The following is a 13457-nucleotide window of genomic DNA, read 5'->3' as shown; positions in this document are numbered from 1 at the left end:
CTTGTCCCTGCCATACAATGACCTATTCCCTGTTTTGTTTTGGAACTATTTAGCATAAGCAAAACATGTCCAATGTGCAGTAAAGTGGCATTTAGAGGACAATTTGTCCTTGTAGGGCTGGACCTTGAGTAGGATCTCAATAACCCAAAATCTAAGTCAGAACTATTCCCCATAGGTTGGAAAAACAAAATCAGAATAAAACTAATGCAACATCAACATTGCCTGGCAAATGCTCTTGATAAAGCCAACTTGATAAGTTTCCTACATTTTTTTGTTTTTGTTGGGTTTTGCATCGCAGCAACACTATTAAACTGATTTAGAAAATTTCCAACTTTAGTGGTGGAGGAATACCTCAGGAGAGCCCCTCTGTGCATTATTTCAGGCACAAACAGGCACCGGAGTAAAACCTTCAACATTCCTTAAGCTAAATGAATAATTTTCTTTCATGGAAGAATCCACAGTCACTGGCGAGATTCAAACCAACAGCATTAAGGGGCAAGTGGTTTGAAGTCAATGACCTTAACCACTGGGCCATGGACACCCCAGTGTTTTCTACATTGTAATACTCTTTTTAAAATCTTACCTGGCTTTACAAGGATGGAAGCTTTATCACTACTTGATAATCCCTCGGCATCAGCCACCGTCAGCGTGAACACATATTTCCCAGCCACAAGGTTAGCTAACTGTAACACGGCCTGGTGATCAGACTGTGTTAAAAACCTGAAAACACCAAAACGGGATATTTAACTTCTCCAACTGATCTTGGAAGACAAGGGAGAAATAGTAGTTGTATGATGGAGAATGACCTACATGACTTAAAAGCATTAATTGTGGGAGAATACTTCAGAGGTGCCTTTATTGTTTTTTCAAGCATAAGCAGACACCTAAGTAGAACCATCAATCTTCAACATATGAATGAAACTAAAGTTAATAATGGATTTAAAACCCACAGCAGTGAGGGTCAAGTGATTTGAAGAAACATCGCGAAAGTCGCGAACTCACTTGTCACAAACAAATTTGGCCTTGCCCAAGGATCAAACCAGGGATCCCTGGATTACAAATCCGATGCTCTCACTAGTGAGCTTAGAGAATGGTCGGACTGAATGTGTTCTGGTAGCAATAAGTATATGACCTGCACACAAACAATAAAATAACAATAAAACATACATACCCCAGCTGACAATGATTTTGGATCCCGGACCCAGTTAAATTCTGTAATTTTATGATCATCTTTAGACCGGGAACCATCCAGTGTTACAAGCATCTGTGGTAACTGAACAACAACATCTCCACCTGCGTCTGCTACTGGTGCCTCATTCTGAACTATAATTATATATAGCAGAAATCACATTCAGGTAGGTGATACATAAACACTTACTCAAGATGGACTTTACTAAATTTGAATCTAGGAAAGCTGAAAGGCTTTCATTATAACTTTTGGAGATGAAGATTTGAGTAAGGCTATTAGAAATTACAATCAACAGTAATGTTTAGATTTTCCTAGTATTGTATGATAAACAGTAAAAAACTAAGAATGTGTCAATATGACACTGATGCTTCCACATTCCACTTTTATGTCAGTCTACTGACAGGACAGCACGATGGTCGGACAGGGACAAATATATGCCCCCAACCCCCTCAAGCACAGAAACAAGGAAGGAATGGTGGGGAGTGGGGAAAAATGATTACGCTACAATATTTCTGCTACAATATAAAAGATGATAATCTACCTTGTTTCACATTAACATCAAGCGTAGCAGACGATGTCAACTCCTCAACATCTTTCACTGTCAACTTGAACGAGTACTTGCCGACTTTTATGCTACCTCCAGCTGTTGCTTGCACTTTGTCAGAGTCCTTGATATTCAGGCTTGTAGGTCCCCTATCATACAAGATACATGGAGGATATTGAATAATTTTACGTTCCAAACTGACAAATTCAATACAACAATCTCTTCTGAGCCACATTTTTATTCATAAACGTAATAAATTTAAAATCTGTTTGCGTGCTCATCCTATAAACCTATCCACATAAAATTCAATAAAGAAATCAAAAGAACTTTAATCATTTCAACTGACAACACTTCTAAATAATTTCCATATTTAAAATTTATTTTTAAATCAGTTTCATGTTTTATACACACTACTGGATTAATAATTAAGCCCCTAGGGGCATAGGTGTTGGGCCAATTTAAAATATCCCACTGCTAGAGTTGAAACTACATTGGTGAAATCATAAGCTGTCATCTCTCTCATATTTTAAAGCGTATCAAAGTACCTACCCGGTCTGTTGCCACTGGAATGATGTGATTTTCTGATCATCAGTACTGTTACTACCATCAAGTAATATATTATCTAGAGGTAACGATGTTTCTATAATACCTGCGGTACGAGCCACTGGCGGGGTATTCTGTTCTGAAATCATAGAATGTATCAATATATACAAATTCTAAGTAAAAAATTCTGAACAGCATATTAAGTCTCAGAAATCAATAAAATTTCACATCTTAATAATGTTTATATTATTGATTTTGAATAATTGAAGAAAGAAGTGCTTAACATGCAGTAATGTGTCATAAATGTAGCAAATGTAAACAAAGTAGTATTTTGAAACTTTCATACAATAAACCAAATCACTATAACAATACCAAATGCCAAAAAACAAAAGATAGTACATATATATGACCAATGAGTAGCTTTTTTAATCTGAAACAAGACACCAAACATAAAAGGTTGAAAAACAAGAGCTGTTTGTAGGCAAGAGCTTCAACTATTTTCAGTGCTGGACAGTAAGAAAAGGGGCTTAAGTCTGTAAAAATGTAACATAGAGGCATGGGACCTTTTGTACATCATGTGAAATAATCACAGACAACAAGTGTGTTAAGTTTTAACTTATTCTCTTCAGTAAGTTTAAATATATCAACTTGCACACAAAAACCAAAGTGTGAGAGCTACAGCAATGCTGATGTAAGTACAATAGCATATTCTTTGAACAATCTAAAAATGTTATCATTTTGAAAGCTAAATGGGCCTTTTAAGACATCAGTCAATAAATAATTCATCCATGAGAAACAGTAAGGTAGTGTAACAAGAAGACTATATGGAAGTTTGGAAGGAAATTCTGGGGATTATAATCAAAATGTATGAGAAATTATGAAGAGCATAAAAATGAGATGAAGTTATACACATTATTTTTTCCATTAATTACCTGGTTTAACATACACATGGACATCTGCTGTAGAAACTTGACCTGCTGAATCTGTCACTTTCAGGGTAAATGTGTAATCCCCAACTTCCAAGTTTGATAAATGAAGCTCTGAAGACCGCGCACCCTTAAAATAAAAGAAACATTTTCTATGATCACAAATATGAAAACAATAAGCATTAAAGGACCAAACAATGGGCAATACTGACATGTTAATTATCAATGAGTTTTTTTTTAAATTGCTATTTCACTAATAGTTTTGTCCACTTGATCCCTTCCAAATATAGACCTGTCTTTTAAACAGGTTTGACTTTACTTGAAAAGAAAATATTTACAATGTATATAGAAACCATAATCGAATCACCCATTCTATTATCTAACCATTACATGGAAATATCTGTTAACAATAAAAGCAGAATTTCTTTCTGTACCAGTGTAAAACATAACCCCCCTGTTAACAATTACAGTAATTTGTATTTGTGTTTAATCAAACAATCAATGAAAGGCAATCAAACTTGAAGGCAGTGAGCACAAAAATAAACAAATCACAGAGGAAAACATTATATTTACACAACATTATTCCGAGATTTCTCTGCAGGGAATTTTCAAAACATAGCCTCAGCCATTGTAAATAAGTCTATGAAATAGCAGCCTCCCAGTATATTACAAAAACCATAAATCTTGGCTAAAGTTATATGATAATTAAATAAGAAACCAAGTCTTTGAAATGAAAGCATATCATTGGTGAATTATAAAAAATTTGTTTGAAAATAGCCAATTATAAGAAACCAAGTCTTTAAAATGAAAGCAATCATTGGTCAATTGTAAAAAACTTTGTTTCAAAATAGCTAATCATATGCCTGAGATATCAGAATTGAAACCAATTATATTTCTTAGTCACACAGGCAGGGCCAAAAAAACCTTCGTTGTAGAGGCCGAATATAGGCTACTTCCCCAACCAAAATAGCCTCTTTTTTTCCCCACTTTGGTCCTCAAAATTCCCCAGTCTTTTTAAATTTCCCTTAGAATTTAGAACAAAATTAAATGATGGTGTTGAATTAAGGTCTTTTACTGCCTTATTAGTATTTTCCAGTGCTTTTCTATTTTGAAGATTTTCCCCAAGAAAAAGGCTGAGGCCCCTTCACCAAAAATGGTGTTTTGGCCCTGACAGGATAATAACACATACATGTCTTGTTAAGTATGTCTTCATCTAATAAATACATGTAGGTTGAAGAGTAAAAGTGTCACTACATGTACTGTATTTATGAATTAAAGAGATCTATATAAATGAAGATAATTTCATGAAATATGTTGCTTTTTTTTATTTCACCAATATATAATACAGTCCACTCTGGATATAAAGAGATCTTTAAGACTCTGCATGGTTCCTCATTATATATTCTTGTCTTGTTAAAACTGGGACAAAACATATCCAGAAAATAGTTGAAAAATAGCTGAGACTAAACAAAATATACTTTATAAGTGGTACATTGTTTAAAGCAATCCTTATATAAATGGTATGTTTACATAAACAGAACCAAATGTTCCAGAACAAAAATTTTACGCTGCTGTATTAAGAGTTTGGGTTTTTTCTGTTAAGGCCCAATTTATGTTTATACATGCACCTTTGGGTCTTTTTAAAAAAATTTTCCACAAAATTTTTTTCATACACTTCTTTGAATTATTCTTTTTCAAAAAAAAGCGAAAAAACAAATCCAAAATTTTTAAAAGGAGAAAAAACAAATACCCTATGTACTTGTATATTTGCTGTTAAAAAAATATATATTTTCTTTTTGGTTTAAATTTTTGGCCCGGGGAATTTTTCTTTTAAGTTTTGGGTTTCCTGTGTATCAAAACAGCTAATTACTCCTGTGCTTTTAAACCATTCATAATACAATACCTTTACCATCCCCTTTCTGGCCCTTTACCATGAAACCCCAAACAGAAATTTTGTAAATGATTACTACATCCCATTCCGAAGATTTGCCTCGTTTGGAGGGATAGCGGTTCCCCCCCGTTTCCCTAAAACATAGCCACAAAAAATAGTCCATGATAAAAGTAATTATTACATGAAAATGTAGGATAATCACTCATATAGAAAGAAAAGCAGGGAAGTTTCATAAGTTTTTTCTGGAACTGTTTATTACTTATATAGAACTTTACAAATTTACAGTGGATTAAAACTGTTAAGCATTCAACTTTGATCTAATTTACAGTCAATTAAAACTGTTCAGTATTCAACTTTGACATAATTTAGAAGTGGATTTAAACTGATTTAGTGTTCAATTTTGATATACCTTATCATATCTTGTAACATCAGAATCAATATAATTCAAAGACACATATTCAGTAAGGGAGATACCAGGTTTCAATTACATCTAAATCAGAACTATGACAGACCGTTTAATTTCCTCTATGTCTGTATTTCACATTCACTAATCATAACCTTAAGTGGCCTTGTCTCTCTGTGGGAATTAATGAAGTCTACAGACAAATTTACTTACACTCTGCCCTTACATGTGGCTATTATTTTAAAGACTTGTGAAGAGGGATTAGGGGAGGGGGGGATTATGCTGTCTAGTAAAAATTACTAGTTAACACTGAGCTATGTAACAAGGTGGATATGTACAATGGAAAAAAAATTGTCTGACACAGGGCTCTTATTAGCATTTTGTGACTGGGACCAGGGTACAAACAATGGGGTGATTTTGTTTTACTTAGAAATATATATTTAACAGATAAAAATGTTATACGGTCTTGAACTATAGCATAAACTAGAAATGTGTCCATAGGACACGGATGCCCCAACACGCCACTGTTCTGTCAATCTTATGGCTCTAGGTCAAATATTTTTTGGACTACATGTGCCACAAGTTGAAAACTAAAAATCAACAAAGGGCCATAATTCTGTTAAATTTGGTCGCAGCAAAAATTCCTTCCTTTACTACCATCTACACATTAAGGTTGTAAATCCCTGGAAGTTTAAGCAAAATCTGCCATCCGATTTAAGAGGAGTTACGTTCACAAAATTTCTACAAAGTATATAATGAAAAAATCAACAAAGGGCCATAATTCTGTTAAATTTGGTTGCAGCAAAAATTCCTTCCTTTACTGCCATCTACACATTAAGGTTGTTCATCCCTGGAAGTTTAAGCAAAATCTGCCATCCGGTTTTAAGAAGAGTTGCATTCACAAAAATTTCTACATAGTATATAGTGAAAAAATCATCAAGGGGCCATAATTCTGTAAAATTTGGTCGCAGCAAAAATTCCTTCCTTTACTACCATCTACACCTTAAGGTTGTTCATCCCTGTAAGTTTAAGCAAAATCTGCCATCCGGTTTAAGAGGAGTTGCGTTCACAAAATTTCTACATAGTATATAGTGAAAAAATCAACAAAGGGCCATAATTCTGTTAAATTTGGTCGCAACAAAAATTCCTTCCTTTACTACCATCCACACATTAAGATTGTTCATCCCTGTAAGTTTAAGCAAAATCTGCCAACAGGTTTAAGAGGAGTTGCGTTCACAAAATTTCTACATAGTATCTAGTGAAAAAATCAACAAAGGGCCATAATTCTGTTAAATTTGGTCGCAGCGAAAATTCCTTCCTTTACTACCATCTACACATTAAGGTTGTTCATCCCTGTAAGTTTAAGCAAAATCTGCCATCCGGTTTAAGAGGAGTTGCGTTCACAAGATTTCGGGACGTACGGACGGACGGACGGACTGACTGACGGACGGACGGACAAGTGCAACGCTATATGCTCCCACATTGTGGGGGCATAAAAAAATCAAAAATTCAAATACAAACAAGTGTCATTAATTTTGTCTAATGTTAAATTGTAAAATCTGCAGCAAACACTTAGTAGCTGGATCAGGGTTGAATCATGTAATAATATCATGTTAAACTGCCATATAAATTACATTTAACATATTGAACTATGTCATATATCTCTGTTAAATATAGCTTTTGAGGGTATTGTCTTTTTTGAAAGAAAAAAAAACAACATAATAATCTAATGGGGGCTATAATCTGCACCAAATTTAGCCTAATGAATGCCCTCTGGTCAATGAAAATGACTGAAAAACACATGTTTATCACTGATGTGAGTTTACATAGTTAAATTACGTCTTTACCTTTAATTACTGTAACATTGGCAGTAGTTGCATTAGTTGCTCCATCAGAATCTGTAACTGTCAGTCTTAAAATAGAACATAATATCTATAGTCTTAAAATAGAACATAACATCTACAGTCTTAAAGTAGACAATATATAGTCTTAAAATATGATAAGACAGTACTGAAACATCCCATATAGTCTTAAAATAGAACATATAGTATTGAAATAGAATATACTGTCTTAAAATATACCGTCTTAAAATAGAACAATCTTAAAATAGACCATTATAGTCTTCAAAAGTAGAACAGCAATCTTAAAATTGAACACAAAGTCTTCAAAACTACTACTGTCTTAAAAAAATAACAGTAATTGTAGAATGAAATAAAATAAAATGAAATGCTGTACATGTAGAATAAAGTAAAGTTAATCATGTATTTATAACATGTTTACAATAAAGAACATACATTAAAATGAACTTACCAAGTACACATTAAAATAGATAATTCACATATTTTGCAAGCAGGGAACTAATAATGTAAAATGTTTTGAAAAGAAAAAATTAAACCATTTTTAAAATTTTGAATTGTATATAATTATACTCACTTTAAAGTATAATTGCCGGGAACCAGATCAGTTAATTTTAGTATAGCTGTTTCCCCTGTAATGCTTTTATCTTGTAATGGTCCACTCACAACATCCCAATGATAACTGACAATCTTATCATCATCAGTACTGTCTAGAAGAGCAAAATATAAAACAGACGATAAAAATAGAAAATCTGGATAAAAATAGAATTTCATTAATACAATATTACCCCTTTACCTCATGAGCATATTGTGAAAAATGGCCGTTTTCATTGAAAAACCTCCTGTTACAAGTTCCAACTGCTATGAAACTATGAAAAATGCTTCAATACTGATGAAACTTGGCACAAATGTTGACTGGACCATAGCCTCTGTAACAGCATGCTCAATCTTAAATTTCCTGTTACCATGTTCAACTCCTGATAAAACTGATTTTTTTTGTCACTCACTGTTAAATATATATTTGGAGAAAGGAATGCCTGAATTTTTGGCCCCAAATTAGTCCCGAAAAACCACAGTCTGTTCATAAAAATTTTCACTTGTGTTAACTGTTTTTTAGAACTATAATATATTCTTGTTCATTCAAATTGTAGCCTAAATATACATTCAAGATGTTTGTCTACTTGAATTTTAGACAAACTTACCAAATTATAACAAGTTCTCTTTGTAAATCAAGGATCCAGGTAGAGCCACAAACCTGCGATCTTCTAAGTTTGGTCATTTACTTACAGATTTGTGGTAAAAATGCAATGTTGAATTCAATTTTAGTAAAGTTACTTGCAGATTCATTGCTACATCCTTGACTTTTGGCAATTCTACTTGCAGAATTTTAAATATTCATGTAGTAAAACATAAATGAACTATCAAATATGGCAGTTATATAAAATTAATGTACATGTCCATTTTAAGACACACATAAAATAAACATTAAACCTATTCAATATTGAATATTTTGGACATTTTCATGAAGTGTTATAAGTATTCATGTAACAATAAGTCAACCTACCTGAACCATCCAATATGGCAGAATTTGGCAATTTTACTTGCAGATTTGTCGGTGTTACAACAGCAACTGGTGGTTTGTTCTCCCTTGCAGCTGAAAAATGAAATGTAACATAACATCATAAATACTGTAAATTATCACTTGTATTCATTATGCAAATATTTACATACATGTTCGTATAAGATAAAACTCTATTCTACCCCTAACCCCACAAAAAGATGGGTGGGGCAGGGGGAGAGGGGAATAGGGGGATGGAAAGAGGGACAGTGGGGAGATAATCTCCTCCAATATGGAGAATCAAGCCCATACTTTGTTATAAAATCAGCTAAGTGGAATAACAACCCTAAAATCTATATGTTAAAGTAGCCCAATAGTTTATAGCCTACATCCTAACCAACCATTGAACAGATGGCGTAAAGTTTCAGTCAACTAATTCCATTAATATCCATTGATTGTTACGCATGTTTGTTATGCAAGATGGTTTATGTGTTCAAAGTAATCTGTATGACCCATCAGCTGATGACATTTTGTATGTGAAATGCTAACTTGTACGAGAATAAATATTTGCATAACAACATTTAGAGATAATATTTCAATTCTCTAGAGTATTACTTGATCTTAAATCGTAGTACTTTATAATCTTATGCCAGGCTTTGTTTGAATGGTAATACTTTTCTTTCATAAGTCAGGTTTTATATGAGTAACATAATGAATTAATGAATGGAAAACATTAAAATCTTTATCAGTTGTAAATCATTCTGAGCCTGCAAATGAGCATGTCTCATTTAAAACATGTGTTTTTTTTAGTCACGTAAGTATGAAAATTAAATCATGAAATGATGAAATTGATTTGCTTCCTTCATTCAAATGAAAATGATTTGACTTGTCTATTTAAAGCATGAAAACAATTGTTGCATAAACACATGAAACTGATTTGTTTCATTAAAAGCATGAAAATGATCGGTCTCATTGTAAGCATGATGATAGTAAAAACCAGAGCCTTGATAATGTAGGATTTCACAAGTTTAATGTGAGTACCTCCTGCAGTTTTGAAGACTGCTAAAAGAAGTTTTAAACTAGAACTGTGTCCAAAGGACACGGATGCCCCCACTGTGCAGATGTGCTCGTAAACAAGAGCATGCATATCTGTATGTAAGATTTTTATGTGGAACTTCTTCATTCCACTGTTTCATTTCTGTACATATACCTAAAATGATCTACAGGTAACCTTATGTACATGTTAAATTAAATTACAAATGTAAAATTTATATGTTCAATTATTTATATGGTATATAGTGAAAACTAGAAATGTGTCCATAGGACACTGATGCCCCCGCACGCCACTGTTCTGTCAATCTTATGACTCTAGGTCAAATATTTTTTGGACTACATGTGCCACAAGTTGAAAACTAAAAATCAACAAAGGGCCATAATTAGTGTTGGGTATCGGACTCAAAAATCACTATCGATAATCGGATCACCACAATCGATTGTCTTCCGATAGTATAATCGAGTTTGTTTGGCCCTTTTTCCTTTAAGGTACCAATCCTTGTATGTATTTTTTTATACAGTAGTGACCATATTTTGAGAATAAAATAAGCCCTTGTCTCCTTGATTAAAGTAAGATTTACTCTTCGAATTCAAAACAAACAACACAAATACCTAATTATACTACTTTGTGAGAGGCAAAGATGAATTTGCTTTGGTGTTCAGGAAACAAAAGTCGTTAAAATTGCCCACTTATTCACCAGTAGCCATGTTTTTTCTGTATATCTTTTTTGATAAGGCAAACAAAAAAGACTATAGGCATCCTCTGGAATTAAAGAGATTTGGTCAGAAACTTCTATTTGACCGTGTGTAAAAAGTTACGTCCTAGGCAATTCATTGGTGGTACATGACGATGTTAGAACATTAAAAATAAAATCGATTGTTAAAAATGACTATCGATTGTTGCCGATTTTGGGTGGTCCGATTTAGTTTATCGATTTTCAGAGACAATCGGGACAACACTAGCCATAATTCTGTTAAATTTGGTCGCAGCAAAAATTCTTTCCTTTACTACCATCTACACATTAAGGTTGTTCATCCCTGCTGTAAGTTTAAGCAAAATCTGCCATCCGGTTTAAGAGGAGTTGCGTTCACAAAATTTCTACATAGTATATAGTGAAAAAAATCAACAAAGGGCCATAATTCTGTTAAATTTTGGTCGCCAGCAAAAATTCTTTCCTTTACTACCATCTACACATTAAGGTTGTTCATCCCTGTAAGTTTTTAAGCAAAATCTGCCATCCGGTTTAAGAAGGAGTTGCGTTCACAAAATTTCTACATAGTATCTAGTGAAAAAAAATCAACAAAGGGCCATAATTCTGTTAAATTTGGTCGCAGCGAAAATTCCTTCCTTTACTGCCATCTACAATTTAAGGTTGTTCATCCCTGTAAGTTTAAGCAAAAATCTGCCATCCGGTTTAAGAGAGTTTTGCGTTCACAAGATTTCGGGACGTACGGACGGACTGACTGGCACGGACGGACGGAACGGACAAGCTGCAACGCTATATGCTCCCACATTGTGGGGGCATAAAAATCGACAAAGGGCCATAATTCTGTTAAATTTGGTCACAGTTAAAAATTCCTTCCTTTCTACTAACATCTACACATTAAAGCTGTTCATCCCTGGAAGTTTAAGCAAAATCTGCCATCCGGTTTAAGAGGAGTTGCGTTCACAAAATTTCTATATGGTATATAGGTGAAAAAATTAAACAAAGGGCCATAATTCTGTTAAATTTGGTCACAGAAAAAATTCCTTCCCTTTACTACCATCTACACATTAAAGCTGTTCATCCCTGGAAGTTTAAGCAAAATCTTGCCATCCGGTTTAAGAGGAGTTGCGTTCACAAAATTTCTATATGGGTATATAGTGAAAAAATTAACAAAAGGGCCATAAATTCTGTTAAATTTGGTCACAGCAAAAATTCCTTCTTTACTACCATCTACACATTAAGCTGTTCATCCCTGAAAGTTTAAGCAAAATCTGCATCCGGTTTAAGAGGAGTTGCGTTCACAAAATTTCTATATGGTATATAGTGAAAAAAATTAACAAAGGGCCATAATTCTGTTAAATTTGGTCGCAGCAAAAAAATTCCTTCCTTTACTACCATCTACACATTCAGGTTGTTCAAACCTGGAAAGTTAAAGCAAAATCTGCCATCCCCGGTTTAAGAGGAGTTGCATTCACAAAATTTCTACATAGTATATATAGTGAAAAAATAAAAAAAATGGCCATAATTCTGTTTAATTTGGTCGCCAGCAAAAAATTCCTTCCTTTACTACCAATCTACACAATTTAAGGTTGTTCATCCCTGGAAGTTTAAGAGCAAAATCTGCCATCCGGTTTATGAGGAGTTGCATTCACAAGATTTCGGGACAGACGTACGGATGTTTCCAACATTTTGGCTTTAGGGGCTATTTTCTTTGTTTTCTTTAAGGGCTACTAGCCCATAAACCCTTTGATCACGGAATGAACCTATTGTTCTCTTTTGTTCTCTTTTACTGTTATATATAGCCCTTAAACCCAAAATGTTTTTTGCTCGGACAAAATGTACGGACGGACGGACGTTCCAATAATTTTGGGTTTAGGGGCTATTTTCTTTCTTATCTTAAGGGCTACTAGCCCAATAAACCCCTTTGATCACGGAATGAACCTATTGTTCTCTTTTGTTCTCTTACTGTTAAAATAGCCCCTAAAAACCCAAAATGTTTGCTCGGACAGAAACGGACGGACAAAGTTGGCAACGCCTATATTGCCCCCCACTTTGTGGGAGCATAAAAATCAACAATTGGTTATTTTATAGCATTTGGTCTACAAAAAACAAGATACTTACGTGGTACGACAGTAACATTGACTCTAGCTTCCCCAAACTTGTTTTTCCCCGGTGACCTGTATGCGGAATGTATAGACCCCAGCGATCAACTGTAATGTAAAAAATATACACCATTTTATTTAATGCATAACCTTTGCATATATTAAAGATATACCTATGGCTTAAAATTTTAAATTATCTAATATTAGAAAATATCGATATAATTGATTCTCAGTCCTCTTTGTAAATATAGTATAAGCATGCTTTGACTTCACATACAGTACATGTGTTTATGTTTAAAAATTTACACACACTAATTGGTGGTCACCATATAAATATACAGTGTCAATAAAAAAATGGCAGTATTACTTAATTTAAAGAAAATATCAACTTTACTGAACCTGTAATAGGGAACGCAGCTTCCCAAAATAGTTCCTTCACTCTTGTATTCAAGTTAAGACATATTCAGATTTAGAATTTCATGGATTGCAATGAATTTCTGTGATTAAATATTTTACTCAAGAATGAGCATAGTATATCTGTAAGATTGTTTTTGTCTAGGATTGAAAGATGGACAGTCCATTTAAGATACATAGTGTGGTAAAGGTTAACTGGTTCTGAATCTGACAGTTTACAAACCACTTCAGAAGCATCATCAGCAACTGGCACAAACTTTTTTCAACCCAT

The 13457-nt window shown here is 33.7% G+C and overlaps 1 protein-coding gene across 1 annotated transcript in view; it reads right to left on the bottom strand.

Annotated features, from left to right (window-relative positions):
• LOC132721985 (dyslexia-associated protein KIAA0319-like protein) overlaps window positions 1-12880 on the bottom strand; it is a gene marked incomplete at its 5' end in the record, with an annotated part of 32635 nt that extends 19755 nt beyond the window's left edge. Inside the window, 11 exon segments of the mRNA XM_060706378.1 lie at window positions 584-720; window positions 1164-1323; window positions 1731-1882; window positions 2283-2415; window positions 3209-3409; window positions 3776-3797; window positions 7336-7408; window positions 7930-8062; window positions 8917-9006; window positions 12792-12840; window positions 12842-12880. Of these exon segments, the coding sequence (XP_060562361.1) occupies window positions 584-720; window positions 1164-1323; window positions 1731-1882; window positions 2283-2415; window positions 3209-3409; window positions 3776-3797; window positions 7336-7408; window positions 7930-8062; window positions 8917-9006; window positions 12792-12840; window positions 12842-12880 (1189 nt within the window).
• Window positions 12881-13457: the final 577 nt, after the last annotated feature.

This window comes from Ruditapes philippinarum, unplaced genomic scaffold, assembly GCF_026571515.1.
Source record: "Ruditapes philippinarum isolate M1 unplaced genomic scaffold, ASM2657151v2 ctg1879_1_1_1_1, whole genome shotgun sequence".
NCBI lineage: Eukaryota > Metazoa > Mollusca > Bivalvia > Venerida > Veneridae > Ruditapes > Ruditapes philippinarum.
The sequence above is the reverse complement of the archived record's forward strand: the minus strand, read 5'-3'. Positions and strand labels throughout refer to the sequence as shown.